The sequence below is a fragment of the Rhinatrema bivittatum genome, chromosome 5, assembly GCF_901001135.1.
Source record: "Rhinatrema bivittatum chromosome 5, aRhiBiv1.1, whole genome shotgun sequence".
Classification (NCBI taxonomy): domain Eukaryota; kingdom Metazoa; phylum Chordata; class Amphibia; order Gymnophiona; family Rhinatrematidae; genus Rhinatrema; species Rhinatrema bivittatum.
The window spans coordinates 10476406-10492748 of NC_042619.1; the positions used below are offsets into that span (position 1 = coordinate 10476406).

The 16343-nt window shown below is 43.4% G+C and overlaps 2 protein-coding genes across 2 annotated transcripts; one reads left to right on the forward strand and one right to left on the reverse strand.

The window, feature by feature from the left end:
* Window positions 1-1051: 1051 nt before the first annotated feature.
* LOC115091652 (olfactory receptor 52N4-like) lies at window positions 1052-2014 on the forward strand. Its single transcript, XM_029601813.1, has one exon. The coding sequence runs from the start codon at window positions 1052-1054 to the stop codon at window positions 2012-2014; it is 963 nt and encodes a 320-aa protein (XP_029457673.1).
* Window positions 2015-14857: 12843 nt separating this feature from the next.
* Window positions 14858-15832, reverse strand: LOC115091798 (putative olfactory receptor 52P1). Its single transcript, XM_029602011.1, has one exon. It carries the CDS (start codon window positions 15815-15817, stop codon window positions 14858-14860), a length of 960 nt encoding a protein of 319 aa, XP_029457871.1. The 5' UTR covers window positions 15818-15832.
* Window positions 15833-16343: the final 511 nt, after the last annotated feature.

Genomic DNA, 16343 nt, shown 5'->3' on the forward strand with positions numbered 1-16343 from the left:
ACCTGTTGCCAAGGCAAGGAAGCACTGGCTGGGCCCAGCCTTATATACCGGGACCGAGTGACGTCATCCACCGGGGCCGCGGGGTGGTTTCCCGCCGTGGCCCCTTTAAAGCATGAACAGATGCGTGCGCGCATGCCTAGGAGGTGGCGTGGCGCAGGATGGTGGCGTCTCCCCGTGATCCATGCGGGGAGACCCTCCGCGGAGCTGGAAGGTCCACGGAGGAGCTTGGAGTGCTGGAGGCAACTCGGGTGTGCAGGCGGCTGCCCATGGCCGCAAGGGATGTGGAACCAGGAGCTGGAGCAGGCAAATGAGGTAAGTGGGCCTGGTCAAGTGCCTGCCGTGGCCGGCACACACAACAGCTGGTAGAGGTGAAGCTTCAGTCTGTCCCATTTCAGAACACATTCACCAGCTGTTGGCATAAACCTTGTAGATTCACCTACAAGGTTGCATCAACTATGCCACAGCAGTAAGTCCTACTCCCACAAGTGTGCAGTAATACCCTCGCTTTCCTCTGTCGGTGTAAGCAATGCTGGTTATTTAAAGATTATAATACAAGAAGGGCTTCTATGTTGTGCTTATGGTTATTTTTGATATTACTTATTGTGTGCATTTTATTAATTCATGTTTTTATTGTAACCTGCTTGGATCTTGGGATTATGCAGGCAAGAAAGCCTTTAAAATAAATAGAGAGTTTCAGCAACTTAACCAATAAGAGGTGCTGTTGGCGTAGAACTAATGCCTCATGATCAGAATGTAGACTATTCTATAATTCCAGCTGAGATGTTCCCTAACCAACAGGCTGAAAGCATTTCACTTGGCTATTTTGAATATTTTCTTTCCATTTTTAACTTGACTCTTTAATACAATGCAATGCATAGAAACATGAATTGGTGTTCATTTCTTCTTTTTGGAAGATTTTCTCCAAAGTTTGTTAATTTGAAGATTTCTTAAGTTTAGCTTTTGGTTGGTTCTCATTAGCCTCTTTTTAAATTTTGCATTCTGTGTAGGTCAAGAATGCTTCCGTGGAACTAAGTCTGACGGCAAAAGCATCATGTTGTTTCTCAATAACACCCAATTCCAGCCTCCATTCTTCATCCTGAAGGGTATTCCAGGACTGGAAGATGTGCACATTTGGATCTCCATCCCATTCAGTTTGATGTATGTGATTACAGTTATAGCAAATTGTCTTATCTTCTTTATTATCAAAACCGAAGCACGCCTCCACCAGCCCATGTATATTCTTCTTTCTGTGTTGGCAGGGATTGATCTTGCTTTGTCTACCTCCTCACTTCCAAAGGCAATTGGAATCTTTTGGTTCAAACTTGAGGAAATACATTTCGATGTCTGTCTGTTGCAGATGGTTCTAATTCATGGCCTGGCAAGTATTGAATCTGGAATCCTGATGCTAATGGCCTTAGATCGCTACATTGCAGTGTGCAACCCCCTGAGATACACGGCTATCCTAACCAACACACTCTTAGCAAAAATGGTGGTCATCGTTTTAATGAGAAGTGCAGTGCTTGTTTCTCCAGTTTCCTTCCTTCTCAAAAGACTGCCATTCTGTAACAGCAACGTCATTCATCACACGTACTGTGAGCACATGTCTGTAGCAAAGCTGGCCTGTGCAGATATTACAGTCAACTTTGTGTATGGGTTGAGCGTGTCTCTGTTCATAGGTGGGCTCGACGTGCTGCTTATCGCTTTGTCTTATGCACTGATACTTAAATCTGTCATGAACCTCTCTTCGAAGGATACCCGGGCAAAGGCTTTTAGCACCTGCACTGCCCACGTCTGCGTGATTGCTGTCTTTTACACGTCATCTCTCTTCTCCGTTTTTATACAGAGGTTTAAGAACAAGGTGGCCCCTTCTGTTCACATTACTGTGGCCAATATCTACCTCCTTGTCCCCCCCATGGTAAATCCCATCATCTATGGGGTGAAGACAAAGCAGATCCAGGAGAGGATACTGAAGATGATCTGTCGGGGAAAGGTCACTTCTGATCAGAAACCTTAATGGGCACCTCTGTCTCATCCACCCTCCTGTGTATTCTGGAGTATTTCAGACGTGCACAGGAAATGTACTAGTATCCATTCTGATCAGAGCTGTATGCTTACTGTGAAATCAGGATTTCTGTGCATTAGCAATACGATTATTTTTAAACTGTCTCTGCACAGCTCCTAAGAGTCCCACCAAAGTGCATGATCTCTTGGTTATATATATAGAACATTTCGCTAGCTCCTCAATCTTTTCCAGGTCCTGATAAAATCCCATTAATGGGACTGCTCCCATGATCATCTCAGAGAAGCCTGAGGACAGTTTTAAGGGACTCCATGCTGCAGTCAGGCCCTCATTGTCTTCAAAGCTGTGCTGTGTGAGCCATAATGCGGTGCTCAGACTGTGGCAATGGGGTGGATGGAGAGGCAGCGGCATCTCGAGAACTTTGCTGGTGCTTCGTTATGTCAGGCAGCGAGTAATGGGAGATAGAGAGACTGAAGAGGAAAAACAGAGAGCGACTCCAGAGAAGCAGAAGAGGCAGTGATAGAGACAGGGAAGAGGGCAAGGCATGGGGGGAGAGAGTGACTGGGCAGTGATGCTGAAGAGAGAGTGAAAGGGAGATGGGAATGGAGAGGGGGAGAGAGAGAATTTGAAAGGGGAGAAGGGAAACAGAAAGAAGTTGAGGGAAGAGATGACTTTTGATCTTGGGTCACAGGGTATGACCAGAGAATGGTGAACTCCGATATGTTAAATTATCATGCAGAGTGGGGGAGTAGTCTAGTGGTGAGAGTAGAGGGCTATGGATCAGGAGACCAGCGTTCGAGTCCTGCTGTCGCTCCTTGTGACCTTGGGTAAGTCACTTTACCTTCCATTGCCTCAGGTACAAAACTTAGATTATGAGCCCTGTTGGGATAGGGAAATACCTGCAGCACCTGAATGTAATCTGCCTTGGTGCCAAAAAGCAGAATATAGATAAATAGATATGCAGTGTTGAATGACAAGTCAGCGTGTGCAGACAGCAGCTGCCAGTGAAGGAGCGGAGACAGCGAGAATCCCTAGGATTATTCCAGCAGGCTCTTCACAGGATTTTGTTTAAGTGACTTTTGATTGGCATTAGCTAAGTATGCCCTGCTGCTTCTCAATCTGATTACTTATGTTTTGTTTAATTAGTTAGTGATTTTAATTACTACCAGTGTAATTTTAGTGTAAAATTGTTTTGTGATGCTATGTGTTTTGTGAAAATGTTTGCTCATCACTCTGAACTGCAGCGGTTCAGCGATTAACAACGGAGATTAAATAAACAAACACGGTATGGTAGAGAAAGAAAGCTGCAAGCTCCTGGAGGAATATGCGACCCATTTATAAAGGATTTCTGGAAGACGTGGAATGATGGGTAGCAGGGGCGTTAGGTGAATGACCAGGTTGGAGGTGCACCTGCATGGACCTAGGCCCCGACCCAGCCCCCAAACCTGAAAAATGTGCCGGGGCCAGGAACCAACCAGGCTCCCCACTTACCCGTTCCATGAGGACCCTCATGGAATGGGGCAAAGCCCTTAAGAATGGCTGTGACACTGGCACCAGTCTCAGGGCCCGGCAGTCTCTATTCTGTTGCATGGTCCTGCAAGAAAAAAAATGGTCTCGGCCAGCCTTGACCCAGAGGAAGCTCCGAAGAAACCTCAGGACAGGCTCAGGGCTCATGCAAGAGTAATAGTCGCCCTAAGCGAACCTTAAGGCCTTGCATGTTCCCCAGTGCCCCGGGTGATAGCTTCCTTGCACACAAAATATTGTGCATTTATAACAACAGATTTTACATGAAAAGTACAGTCTTCTGAGTCACAAATATCACTTACAGTATTTATATTAGATTTACATGCACTGTTGTGATGCCAACCAGAAGATCCTGCAAATAGACCCTATTTATATTAGATTTACATGTACTGTTGTGATTCCAACCAGAAGATCCTGCAAATAGACCCTATTTATATTAGATTTACATGCACTGTTGTGATTCCAACCAGAAGATCCTGCAAATAGGCCCTTAGAACTCATATAGTATTTGGCCTAATGTAATGCATGATGGGTGTGGGCTTGGCCCTTAGAAAGCCATGAGTTAAGTGAATTACATGTACATTATATTAAATCCCATGCCAAAATAACACTTACTACCTGCAGTGCAACTATTACACCAGGCCCTAAACACCAATACACCTCCTGTTAGGAAAACAGAACAAGCTTGACTGCTAGAGATCCCTACACATAAACCACATGCTAGCAGAATATCTTATTTCATATCATAGTAACAGAGTATTGACGGCAGAAAAAGAGCAAATGGTCCATCCAGTCTGCCCAGCAAGCTTCCTATGGTAGCAACTCCATGCAGGTTACCCCTCTGTTTCTGTTAAGGGTAGCAACTGCCACTCCGAGGAGTTTACCATCAAGCTTTATATATTTTTACTGCTGAGGAGCCTTCTTGAAAATTCAGACTGTGCTGCTTGACGTGGTTTGCTTTTGGACTTGGCCGAAGAAGGAGTCCTGTGCTTTTTCCCTAAAGTCTGCGCATCAGTACCCCAGACTGTAAAAGCTAGGGCCCGTGTTGGTCATACATGTAGAACAACGACCAACCTTGAACCAATACAGAATAAAGGCACCATAAAACATAAACAGAAATATGCAGACAAAAAAATGTGAACTAGAAACCACAATCCAGACTCTGTATACAGTACAACAATGGAAAAACAGAAACATCCCCCTCTCTCATAAAACATCAGTCAGTAAAATCATGAAATATAAAAGATCATAACAGCAGACCATACCTAGAAAGCGAACCAAAATTTTAAACCAAATGACGAATAGAATAACTTTTCTATTGATACATTTTGGGATCACATGGTACAAGTCCTTGTTCTGTGTGAGTTTTCCCCTTTCATCTACTCTGTGTATTCTTGGCTTGTTTCTCAGTAAGTGTTGCTTAATTGCTAAGAGGTGTATAATGTGAAAAGGTTGGCTACAGACCCCATCACGCATTGATATGTGGAGAGAAGAAATGATTTGGGTTACAGTGTATGGAATTTAAAACCTTGTACATGAAGCCAAAGGTTTATTGTGGGAAATTTTCAAAGATCTTCATTCAAAATTCAAATTGTAATTGTATCTCAATGTTATCGTGGAAATTTGGAGTTTGATAGTATGATATACTTGGTATAATTCCTGCCTTTTGATCACCTAACACTCAAAATAAAATTACTACTTTGTTAGTTGATATAGGAGGGGTTGTAACTGTATTTGTTTATTGTTGATTTGAATAATTAATAAAGATATTATGGGAACAAAAAACTCATATAAAATTTTTTCAGACATCAATAAAATAATTCAAAACAGTAAATCCAAATAACATCTGATAATTAAAACAAAGATATAAAAACAGATGCCATGGGATTATCTTGAATTAGCAGGAGGACAGAGGGGGTTGTTGCGCACATTCTCCTCTCTGTTTTTTACACACCCAAATGCTTTCACACTCTCAAACATAAACACGCTCTCTCACTCTCACACACACATGTTCTCTTGTTCTCTCACATATACACATAAACACACATGCTCTCTCACTTTCACATAAACACATGGAAGCATACTCTTTCACACTCTCTCACACACACACATGCTCTCACTCTCACACACACAAATTCTCTCTTGTTCATACACATACACACATATAATCTCACGCTCACACCCACACCCACACCCACACCCACACCCATACTCTCTCGCTTTCACACATACTCTCACACACACACACACACACACACATGTTCTCTCAATCTCACGCGCATGTTCTGTCGCTCTCACACACACACGCGCACTCACACATTTTTTCACCTCTTTAGAGGCACACATAGAACAGCCTCCTCTTTTAGCTCCCATAGCTGATGGGAGCTTCCTTTTTCTTCTGTCTATGGGGGCTGTAAAGGTTCTTTTCTGGTTACATATAGACCCCACAGCTCTTCCTCCTTCTGCTCTCAAGGCCCCCATGGATTTTCCCCATGCTGCTTTTAATGCTAGGAGGGCCTGATGCTCTTCCTTATACTCCTTCTGAGGCTGGTCAAGCCCTCGGCTTACTTTTCTACTGCTCATGTGCCACTGTGCGTGCTCATGCTACTGTTTTTGTTGACAGGGGCGGCCATAGCATTTCCTCCTTCCCACCCACGTGGGTCCTTACTACGCTACTTCTGATCCTGTGTAGGTGAGAAGTAGGAAATGCTATGGCTGGTGCCAGTCCCAATGGAAGTTGGCACTGGGCACTATGACGAATGTTATGCCCCTACTGAGTAGTAAAGGAGATTCTCGTATGTACTCCCGTGGTGATTTATTCGAAAGAGGGAGGAAGCCTATGGCAAACTGAGGAGATGGATTCAAAACTCTCAAGAAGGCCAGGAATAGGCCACAGACCTTAAATCCCTTGCATTTTTCTATGAGAAGATATTTGGTGATATATTAAGCAAACCCAATGACCTCTCACTACAGCTGTGAATTTTAAATCATATGCTCAGCACAGAGGATTAAAACTGTGTGCAGTCATCGCTCCTGTGAAAAGCAGCTTGTGGAGGTAAGAAACAAGCAGTTCTGTTACCATTAAGGCCCAGGTGAACCTTTAGCTTGTAAGCGTGTAGATTCGTGACGGGGGGAGGTTACCATTCAAATGCAGCCCCTCCTTTTGAGGGTGCTGTCTCCCTGCAAGAGTTTTTAAACAGCTCACTCCAGAGAGGCTCTGGGCAGTCCCTTACGCTTTACTTAGAGTTAGGAGGCGGTGAGGAGCTTTACTTGTGTTGGATTTTTTTTCAGGCCCAATCAGAGGAGTCAGACACATACTGTCCGGCGATGCTGATAAGGGTCGGGAGGCTGATTGGGATTTTTCCTCTGGATTGTTTTTTGGGTATTGGAAAGATTTTTAGTGTTAGGAGCTTTGTGAGACTCTATACACCACCTGGACTCCGGGAACGGGGAACCTGGCTTCTGGGGCTGAGCGGGTTAGGGAAGACCTACCCTTCCATACCCCTCAGTGAGGAAGGAGGAGGTGGCGACCTGCTGCAAGGAGGAACTCCGATGTTAAACGTTATTAAAAAAAGGGAACGGACTTCAGTTCAAGATCCAGGTGGAAGATTTTTGGCTGCCCCCTTCCTTCCTGCATTGGAGCAGAACGAGCTGCCTATTTCCAAGGGATCCCTCCCATCAGGACCAGGACATCCCCCTGAGTGACCGGGTTATACGACTACGGAAGAGAAGTGTGAGAAGGCCTGGGGGAGGGAAACAAGGCGTGGAGAGTGACAGGCTATGTTCTGAGGGAAAGAGAGAGGAAGGGAGAGGAGAGAGAGAGCAGCAAGATTATGTGGGGAGTGAAAGACAAGTGAGACAGGCTGATGGGGGCAGAGAGAGCAGTGTTAATGTCCCCTGAAGTAAATAATATTAATGGAAGGACAAAGTGGTACAATTATAGTTTTCTGTGCTAAATAAAAGGGAAGGTTGGCACATTTACAAGAGACATGGGATAGTGTCAATGGAGGAAAGAAGTAGAGGGACAGAGGTGGAAAGGAGAGATTAAAATGGTGTTTTAAAGGAAACGGTCTGAAACAAACACCAATGACAAGGAAGGGATAAGAAAATAGAATAAAAATGGAAAAATCTAAATATCAAAACAGAAAGAAAGAAACAAAATCCAGGAAAGTGAGCCAGGTTACGTTCGGCACTGAAGTGGATTCCAAGGCTCTGCTAAATTTCCGTCCTAAGAAGAAACTTCCCAAGCTGCTCGCAGACAGAGCCCCTGCACCTGAAGCTCCCACACCCACCTTCCTATGCCACACATCTCTCACAGGTTCAGATTCAAGAAGCTTTCTTGGCTTGACAATTCGTCCACATGCTGACAAAGTTTTAGATAAAGGAGCCTATGCTCTAAAACATGTGCTAATATTTCTTTAGCGTGCACATGCTAAAAATGTTAATGTGTGTGGTAAAACACCCCATTATGGGTGATGCCCAACATTTTCTGTGGTGTGCCTACTAAAATGCAGCTGCTACCCTGGCTAAGCCAAAACCCGTAGCATGTGATTGCTGCACATCAACTGGTCCAAAGTGAAAGGGCTGGCTAACAATGAAGGGTTTTATCATCCCCCTGAGACATTAACAAGGCCCAAATATCCCCCCAAACCCACAAGTAAGAGGGGATCTTGGTACCCTGGCACAACTCCCGCATCCCACCCCCTCATTAGACACAATTTCAAGGGACTTGGCAGCCCATCCTAAACACAGGAATGGGCCCAAAAAGCAACAAGATAGGCGATCCAATAAAGCCGTGAGGAAACAACAAAGAAATGGATGCCACAGAGAAGTCTTTTTCAATCCTTTAATAAAGGAGACGTGTAGTATTAGTTAAAAACTGCCCGACTCTGGCCGAGTTTCGCCACAATTAGTGGCTGCCTCAGGGGCTACAAACAAACATATAAATAAATTTAATCATAAATACATTAAAAAATCATAAAATCATAAAAAATGCAAATAATGAATGTCAGTCACAAACATATACATATCAATAAAATAGATATATACATATATAAACAAACAATATTTCAAACCTCACAAAAAATTACATAAATATAACAATTACAAAAATAACTAAAACAATAAATTAATTAAAAGTGACAGAGGAAATGAAAAGAAGAGCATGTGAACAACATCAATATGAACATCAATATAAACAGAGCATGTGAGCAACATCAATATGAACAGAGGTACCTACACACATAGCGAAATAAAATGATACCTTATATATGAGAACAATGATAAATTGGAAATCCAAATTAACATCCGCAGTGCACATATATCTAAAAGACATCAAAACAACTCATTTATAACAGTGAACCAAAAATATTCATTAAAAATTAAGATAACACACCTACAGTACAATAGGTTATATGTATGGTTCTATTGGTACTATTAATGGCGCCATATAATAGAAAAAATATTTTGTTAAAATATTGCCTGGAATAAATATCGGCTGTAAAACCCCTTTGTTTGTGTATTCTTATAAAATGGAAACTTAGATAATAATAAATAAAGTTGATATATAAATACAAATAAAAAAATAAAAATATAAAAAAAATATATAAAAATCTTAGAGAACAGTTGTTAAAAAAACATAATAAGTAGGGTGTTAAATACAAAGCTCTTAAATTTCTCTCCTAAGCCGCCATTTGTAAACGTGATTCTTTAAGAGCATCTTTAATTAGAACCACATGGGGTTTAACAATTAAACATAGGGAAAAAAATAAAAATTCATATTAGGAAAATCTTCTTAATCTATATATACTTTAACTGTCCTCTAATAAGCAAGCTGGAGACAGTACCCATAAAATTGATTACAAATGGGACCACTACTTTAAAAAACACCAATGCAAAGCTAAAATAAAATGAGTCTTGAGTAACAAGCACTTGATAATCTAAAATGTTTCTTAACCGGGAAAGATGTTATTTCTGGGGAATATTTTATTCACCAACTCTGACTACTTTCTAAAACACTGACTGAACATAGTGGTGATAAGTATAAATGCAAGTGAAAACGCAGCAAAGTAAAAACAAATGAAAGCACTGCTTTAAGGGAAACTAATTCTCCAAATAGAAATGTCTCAAGCGTCTTCAATAAAAAGCACGGGTAATATCCAAAATTATTGGGGCGGATTTTAAAAGGTGCGCGAATAGGCCTACTTTTGTTTGCGCTCCAGGCGCAAACAAAAGTACGCTGGATTTTAGTAGATACGCGCGGAGCCGCGCGTATCTACTAAAAAACCTGGATCGGCGCGCGCAAGGCTATCGATTTTGTATAGCCGGCGCGCGCCGAGCCGCGCAGCCTACCCCCGTTCCCTCCGAGGCCGCTCCGAAATCGGAGCGGCCTCGGAAGGAATCCTCTAACACCCTCCCCTCACCTTCCCCTCCCTTCCTCTACCTAACCCACCCGCCCGGCCCTGTCTAGACCCCCCCCTTACCTTTGTTGGGGGATTTACGCCTCCCTCCGGGAGGGAGGGACCGCCCCGCCCCGTAGCCACGCCCCCGGGCCCGCCCCCGGAACGCTCCCGACACGCCCCGAAAATGCCGCGCAGTTCGGGCCCGCCCCCGACCCGCCCCCTCCGAAAACCCCGGGACTTACGCGAGTCCCGGGGCTCTGCGCGCGCCGGTAGGCCTATGTAAAATAGGCTTACCGGCGCGCAGGGCCCTGCTCGCGTAAATCCGCCCGGTTTTGGGCGGATTTACGCGAGCAGGGCTCTGAAAATCCGCCCCATTATGCATATAGGGGCGGATTTTAAAAGGCGCGCGAATAGCCTACTTTTGTTTGCACTCCAGGCGCAAACAAAAGTACGCTGGATTTTAGTAGATACGCGCGGAGCCGCGCGTATCTGCTAAAAACCTGGATCGGTGCGCGCAAGGCTATCGATTTTGTATAGCCGGCGTGCGCCGAGCCGCGCAGCCTACCCCCGTTCCCTCCAAGGCCGCTCCGAAATCGGAGCGGCCTTGGAGGGAATCCTCTAACGCCCTCCCCTCACCTTCCCCTCCCTTCCTCTACCTAACCCACCGCCCCGGCCCTGTCTACACCCCCCCTTACCTTTCTCCGGGGATTTACGCCTCCCGGAGGGAGAAGTAAATCCCCGCGCGCGAGCGGGCCTCCTGCGCGCCGGGCCGCGACCTGGGGGCGGGTATGGAGGGCGTGGCCACGCCCCCTGACCGCCCCGGGCCGTAGCCACGCCCCCGTACCTGCCCCCAAAACGCTGCCGATACGCCCCCGAAACGCCGCGACGACCGGGCCCGCCCCCCGACACGCCCCCGACACGCCCCCTCGGAGAACCCTGGGACTTACGCGAGTCCCGGGGCTCTGCGCGCGCCGGGAGGCCTATGTAAAATAGGCTTCCCGGCACGCAGGGCCCTGCTCGCGTAAATCCGCCCGGTTTTGGGCGGATTTACGCGAGCAGGGCTCTGAAAATCCGCCCCATATTGAACCAATCAAAAATTGATGTTATGTATTTTTTAATAAAGGAAACGTCACAAAACGGGGCATCTGATGTGAAAAGCAAACATAGCTGTTTTCATAATCAGTAACATACAAAAATTGTTTTCAATATTTACCTTTTAATAACATGCCAGCATGTTTCTGTAATTGTTATATTTATGTAATTTTTTGTGAGGTTCAAAATATTGTTTGTTTATATATGTATATATCTATTTTATTGATATGTATATGTTTGTGACTGACATTCATTATTTGCATTTTTTATGATTTTATGATTTTTTAATGTATTTATGATTACATTTATTTATATGTTTGTTTGTAGCCCCTGAGGCAGCCACTAATTGTGGCGAAACTTGGCCAGAGTCGGGCAGTTTTTAACTAATACTACACGTCTCCTTTATTAAAGGATTGAAAAAGACTTCTCTGTGGCATCCATTTCTTTGTTGTTTCCTCACATCCTAAACACAGGCCCCAGATGCAGCTGGTGATCCAACTACTCTTTTCATTCAAACCTACCTGACCAACCATAGATCTAAGCGCCTGGTGGTTGACCCCCACATTCCTTCCATGCCCAAGGCAAGTTCACAGCTCCCTAATTTCCCCACTGCTGCAGAGTTTCAGAATGGCACCAGCTGACTTTTTGATATACTTCGGCCCAGCAATTTCCTGGCAAATTTTGCATTTTTGCTTTGAAATTGATCCAGGCTGCTTGACTCTAGTTCAGTTAATTGCTTTTGACATCCCTACTGGAACAAAGAAAAAAGATGAGGAATAATAATTACAGTACAGAGTTACAGGAGAGTTTCTCCTCTTATGTCTATGTGTGGGTAATTGCTAGAAAATCTAACCTGATGTATTCTGAGTCTTCAAGAAAAGGGGAAATGGTCGGATTATGGCTTGACCATAGTGGGACAATCCTTTTGATCAGACTCACAGCTAGCCAAGAATATTAGAAGCAACCAAAAAGATTACTTGGATAATGCAAAGGGCGCACCTAACTCCACATAGCACAGAGATAAAGAGTGGAAGCAGCAAAATAGATGTCGCCTCTCTTCTGTGTGTGGCTAGGAAAGAAAGAAGCACAATCCAGGCCAAGTTCCAGCAAATACCGGCATGGATTCTTAGAATTTGGGAGGGGTGGGGGAAGGATAGACCTCTAGGTACATGGGCTCACGGTACAAGTTAAAAGTCTCTTTCTGTTGGTGAAAGGTCAGGCTCTTAGCCTCTGTAATCAATAATCAGGCTGGACACTTGAGTAAGCTGTTCAAAATTTGCTGTCAGCTTGTTCAATGGTAGACAACTGGCACCAAACATATCCAAGTCCAGAAACTGATCTGTATGTGTGGTCCCCTTTCTTTCTGTGAGTGGGCTGCTAGGCTGCTGGAAGTGTAATGGAATGGGTCTCCTCTCCCTCATGGATCCTCCCTTCCAAATGCCTGTGATTGTCTCCAGAATATCCAGACCTCTCCTTTCTATTTCTTCCTGGCAGAAACTACTGTGGGGAGCCTCTGATTTCTCCTCTTTCCTCTAAATGGCATTCTTTCATTTTCCCAACCTCTCTCTAAAAGTCACTGGGATCCTTCAGACAGAAAGATCAAAATCAAACTGAAAAAATGGGGAGGGAAATGTTTTTTTTCTTCCTCGCTTCTCTCACACGGGCAGGAAACTTCTTCCCAAATAAAACCACTAAACACAAAAGTGCTGAAAGCAGCACTAATATCTACTTCCTAACCACTGGGTGTGGATCAAAAGATGTGACTCATCTTCTCACTTACTGCCCTGTTTCAGCACAGGATTACTGGCAATACTGGGTGACGATAGAGGAACTGCAAAAAAAATCAGCTCCTTCGTGTCCAAATCCAAACCAAAATGCCACTCTGAACCTAGGGTTCAGCTGCTAATATGCATGCAGGACCCTACCATTACAGCAACCTGGGGGTGCTGTGGCGAGATGGTACATCCCTCTTACTCTTAACACAGCCAGAATCACTAGTGGAGATCCTACAGCAGTGGTCCCCAACCCTGTCCTGGGGGCCCCCCAGCCAGTCGGGTTTTCAGGATATCCACAATGAATATGCATGAGAGAGAATCTGCATGCATTGCCTCCATAACATGCACATTTTCTCTCATGCATATTCATTGTGGATATCCTGAAAACCCAACTGGCTGGGGGGACCCCAGGACAGGGATGGGGACCACTGTCCTACAGGATCTCTACACAGACAGTTCTGTAACCTGAATTCCCTCAGTTCTCTCTCTGGAACGATTTCTGCTCTTGGTATCATTTTGCTATTACCTTCTCTAATCTTTCTTAACAGAGCTAAAGTTCACAATTCTATTTTTGTTGTTGTTCAAAGATTATTTTATAAACACAGAAAAATAAAACCAAATCTAAACTCATAACAAAGCTGGGTATAAAAGCATCTATGGAGGAAACATGTGAGAAATAAAATCAAGAAACAAAACTAAGCAAAGGAACCTCCATCTTCTTACAAGCAGCTAAGCGACCAGCCTTCTCAGCCACCACAACTTCATATTTATAAAACAATAAATTGTATTCTTCCAAGTATCCAACTCTGACTTATTTTTCCAATGCATTGATTTGTAATTAGTTTTATAGCAATGGAGAATAAAAATCCACCAGCTCTCCTTCATCTAACCTTGACTCTGAATTTAAGGCCAAGCTCTTCCGTATTGCAGTTCTGTAAGTTAACTCTACCCTTATATGGACAATAACACAAACCAGCTTCCTAACAGGTTCCCAGAATCTCCCCAAATTCCCTCAATAATATCACACATGAATGAGCCTACCCATCTTGGTACCACAAGACCAACATCGTTTCCTCACTATTCATTCCTTTCATCACCTTAACCGGAGTCCAAACCCACCGCTTATCATGCCACAAAAAATAAGGATTATGTCATAAAAACCAACAGTGAAACCCTCACTGACTTCTTCCAAAATTGAGACCAATAAGATTATTCGAGATCCACGCTCAACTCTTGTTCCCAAACATTTTCTGTACCAAAACACCTCATAGCCTCATTATTCCATTTAAAAGGAAAATACTTCAGATCCTCATTAACTGTATAATTATTTTTTTGTGGTTCATTGAAAATAAGAATGCTTAAAGCCACTAGCTGTTGGGAAAATGTTTTTTTATTAACTGTTATAATATAATATAAATCTTAGTTGCAGAGAAAGACTTGCCAGGGATGCTCACTCTCATCTCTCTTATTCAGTGATGATTATTTTTTCTACATATATATTTTCTCCTGTTTTTACTTTTAAGCAACCGACCCAATTGGGTCATACTTTGGCATAACCAGTAATGGAGAGCTTGAGGCTCCATCAGCACCCTCCCAAGTAAAGTTGAACTTCATCCATCTGACATTGAACATAAAGGCATCTTTTTCAGCTTAAGTGTCGCAAACTAGAGGACAGTGCTGGAGACTATTCTGCTCCTCAAAACAGGCAAATGCTTTACCTCTTACAAATGTCCTCAACCACACTGGCTCAGGGAGAAGGAGATCAGGCTGAGTTGTAGTCAGTGCTTCACCTCAATAAATAATGCTTAGTGCTTAAGCAGCCTGCAGCAATTGACAATAGCATGCACTGTACCTCCACCCGATATAAAACCAAAGTTAGAAGAAGTCATTCTCATGAAATGGAATGATGACTTCTACTTATGCTGATTTGTGTTATGCTACAGCATCCACAGCACTCTATCTTATCATGGATTTGCAATAAATATTTGTTGCTGGTGCAACTGAATGCTTTGGATAGCAAATTCCCAACCCAGACTGGCCAAATCTCAGTGTTTCTGATAGAAGATCCGGAGCACCCTGTGACAAATCTCCTTTGTTTTTACCCCATAAACAATGGGATTAACCATGGGTGGAATGAAGAGATAGATGTTAGCCAAAATAATGTGAACCTGAGGAGCCACGTTCTGGCCAAACCTATGAGTGAAAAAGGAGAAAAGAGCAGGTACGTAGGAAATAAGGATGACACAAATGTGGGAGCCACAGGTGCCGAAGGCCTTGACACGTGCTTCTTTGGAAGACAGACTTAAGACCGTTCTTACAATCATAAAGTAAGATAAGGTAATAAACAACACATCCAATCCAATCACCACAAGAGCGACAAACAACCCGTATGCTCTGTTGATTGTTGTATCAGTGCATGCTATCTTAACTATGGCCATGTGCTCACAATAGGTGTGAGAAATAACATTGGTTCCGCAGTAAGACAACCTCTTAATAAGAAAGGGGCAAGGTGTCATTAAGACAGACCCTCTGATGATAGCTATCATACCAATCTTTGCTATTCTAGGATTGGTTAAGATAGACGTGTATCTAAGAGGATTACAAATTGCAATATAGCGATCAAAAGCCATGGCCAACAAAACTGTCGACTCCATGATTGAGAAGGAATGAATAAAGAACATCTGAACCAGGCAGGCATCAAAATTGATTTCTCTGGAATTGAACCAGAAGAGACATAATATCTTTGGCATGGTGGAAGTTGACGCAATCAAATCAATGATGGATAACATTGAAAGGAAAAGATACATTGGTTTATGGAAGCTTTGCTCTGTGGTTATAATGAAGAGAATGGTACAATTTCCTACAAGAGTTAAAATGTACATAGAGCACAGAGGAATCGAAATCCAGATGTGTATTTCTTCCAGCCCTGGAATGCCGATCAGGATGAATGTTGAAGGATTAATGGAATTGTTGAAAGAAAATGCAGTACGACTCTCAGCTGGCATGCTACCCAGGGTCAGATAATTATTCATTTCCTTCAGTTCCTATAAAAAATAAAAGTAAATATTTGATTAAACAGGTGAAATAATGCATAGTTTATTTATATATGGTACTAAGGATGAATAGTTGACAAATGCATAACCCAACTCATGATGTCAGACATGTTCTTTTAGACTTTATTAGAACCAAGTACAAGTTTGCTTTTTCTTGAGTTTGACCTGCTTTTGATCCAGGCTTCATTCATAACTGGCTGGGGGGGGGTGTTCGAGTTTTACCTTAGAAATACCATCAAGGTTACTTAAAACTGTTAAAAGCCATGGAATCCTGCAATTAGGCTGCAAGTTACTCTGGCATCTTGTGATTGATGCCCTTGAAGTCAGCGTCACCACGGCCCCGCTGTGGGCTGCCATTACATTGATTAAAGCTGCTAGCAATCTATTAGCCATTACTGAGGAGGGAGACGAAGACACCTTGAAGCAAGCGGCATCCATGGTGATTTCTAGCAGAACCCGCAGGCGTGGCTCATGCTGT

Excerpts from the sequence above, each read along its gene's own strand:
- LOC115091652 (XM_029601813.1), top strand. The coding sequence starts at position 1,052 with ATGTTGTTTCTCAATAACACCCAATTCCAGCCTCCATTCTTCATCCTG.
- LOC115091798 (XM_029602011.1), bottom strand. The coding sequence starts at position 15,817 with ATGCCAGCTGAGAGTCGTACTGCATTTTCTTTCAACAATTCCATTAAT.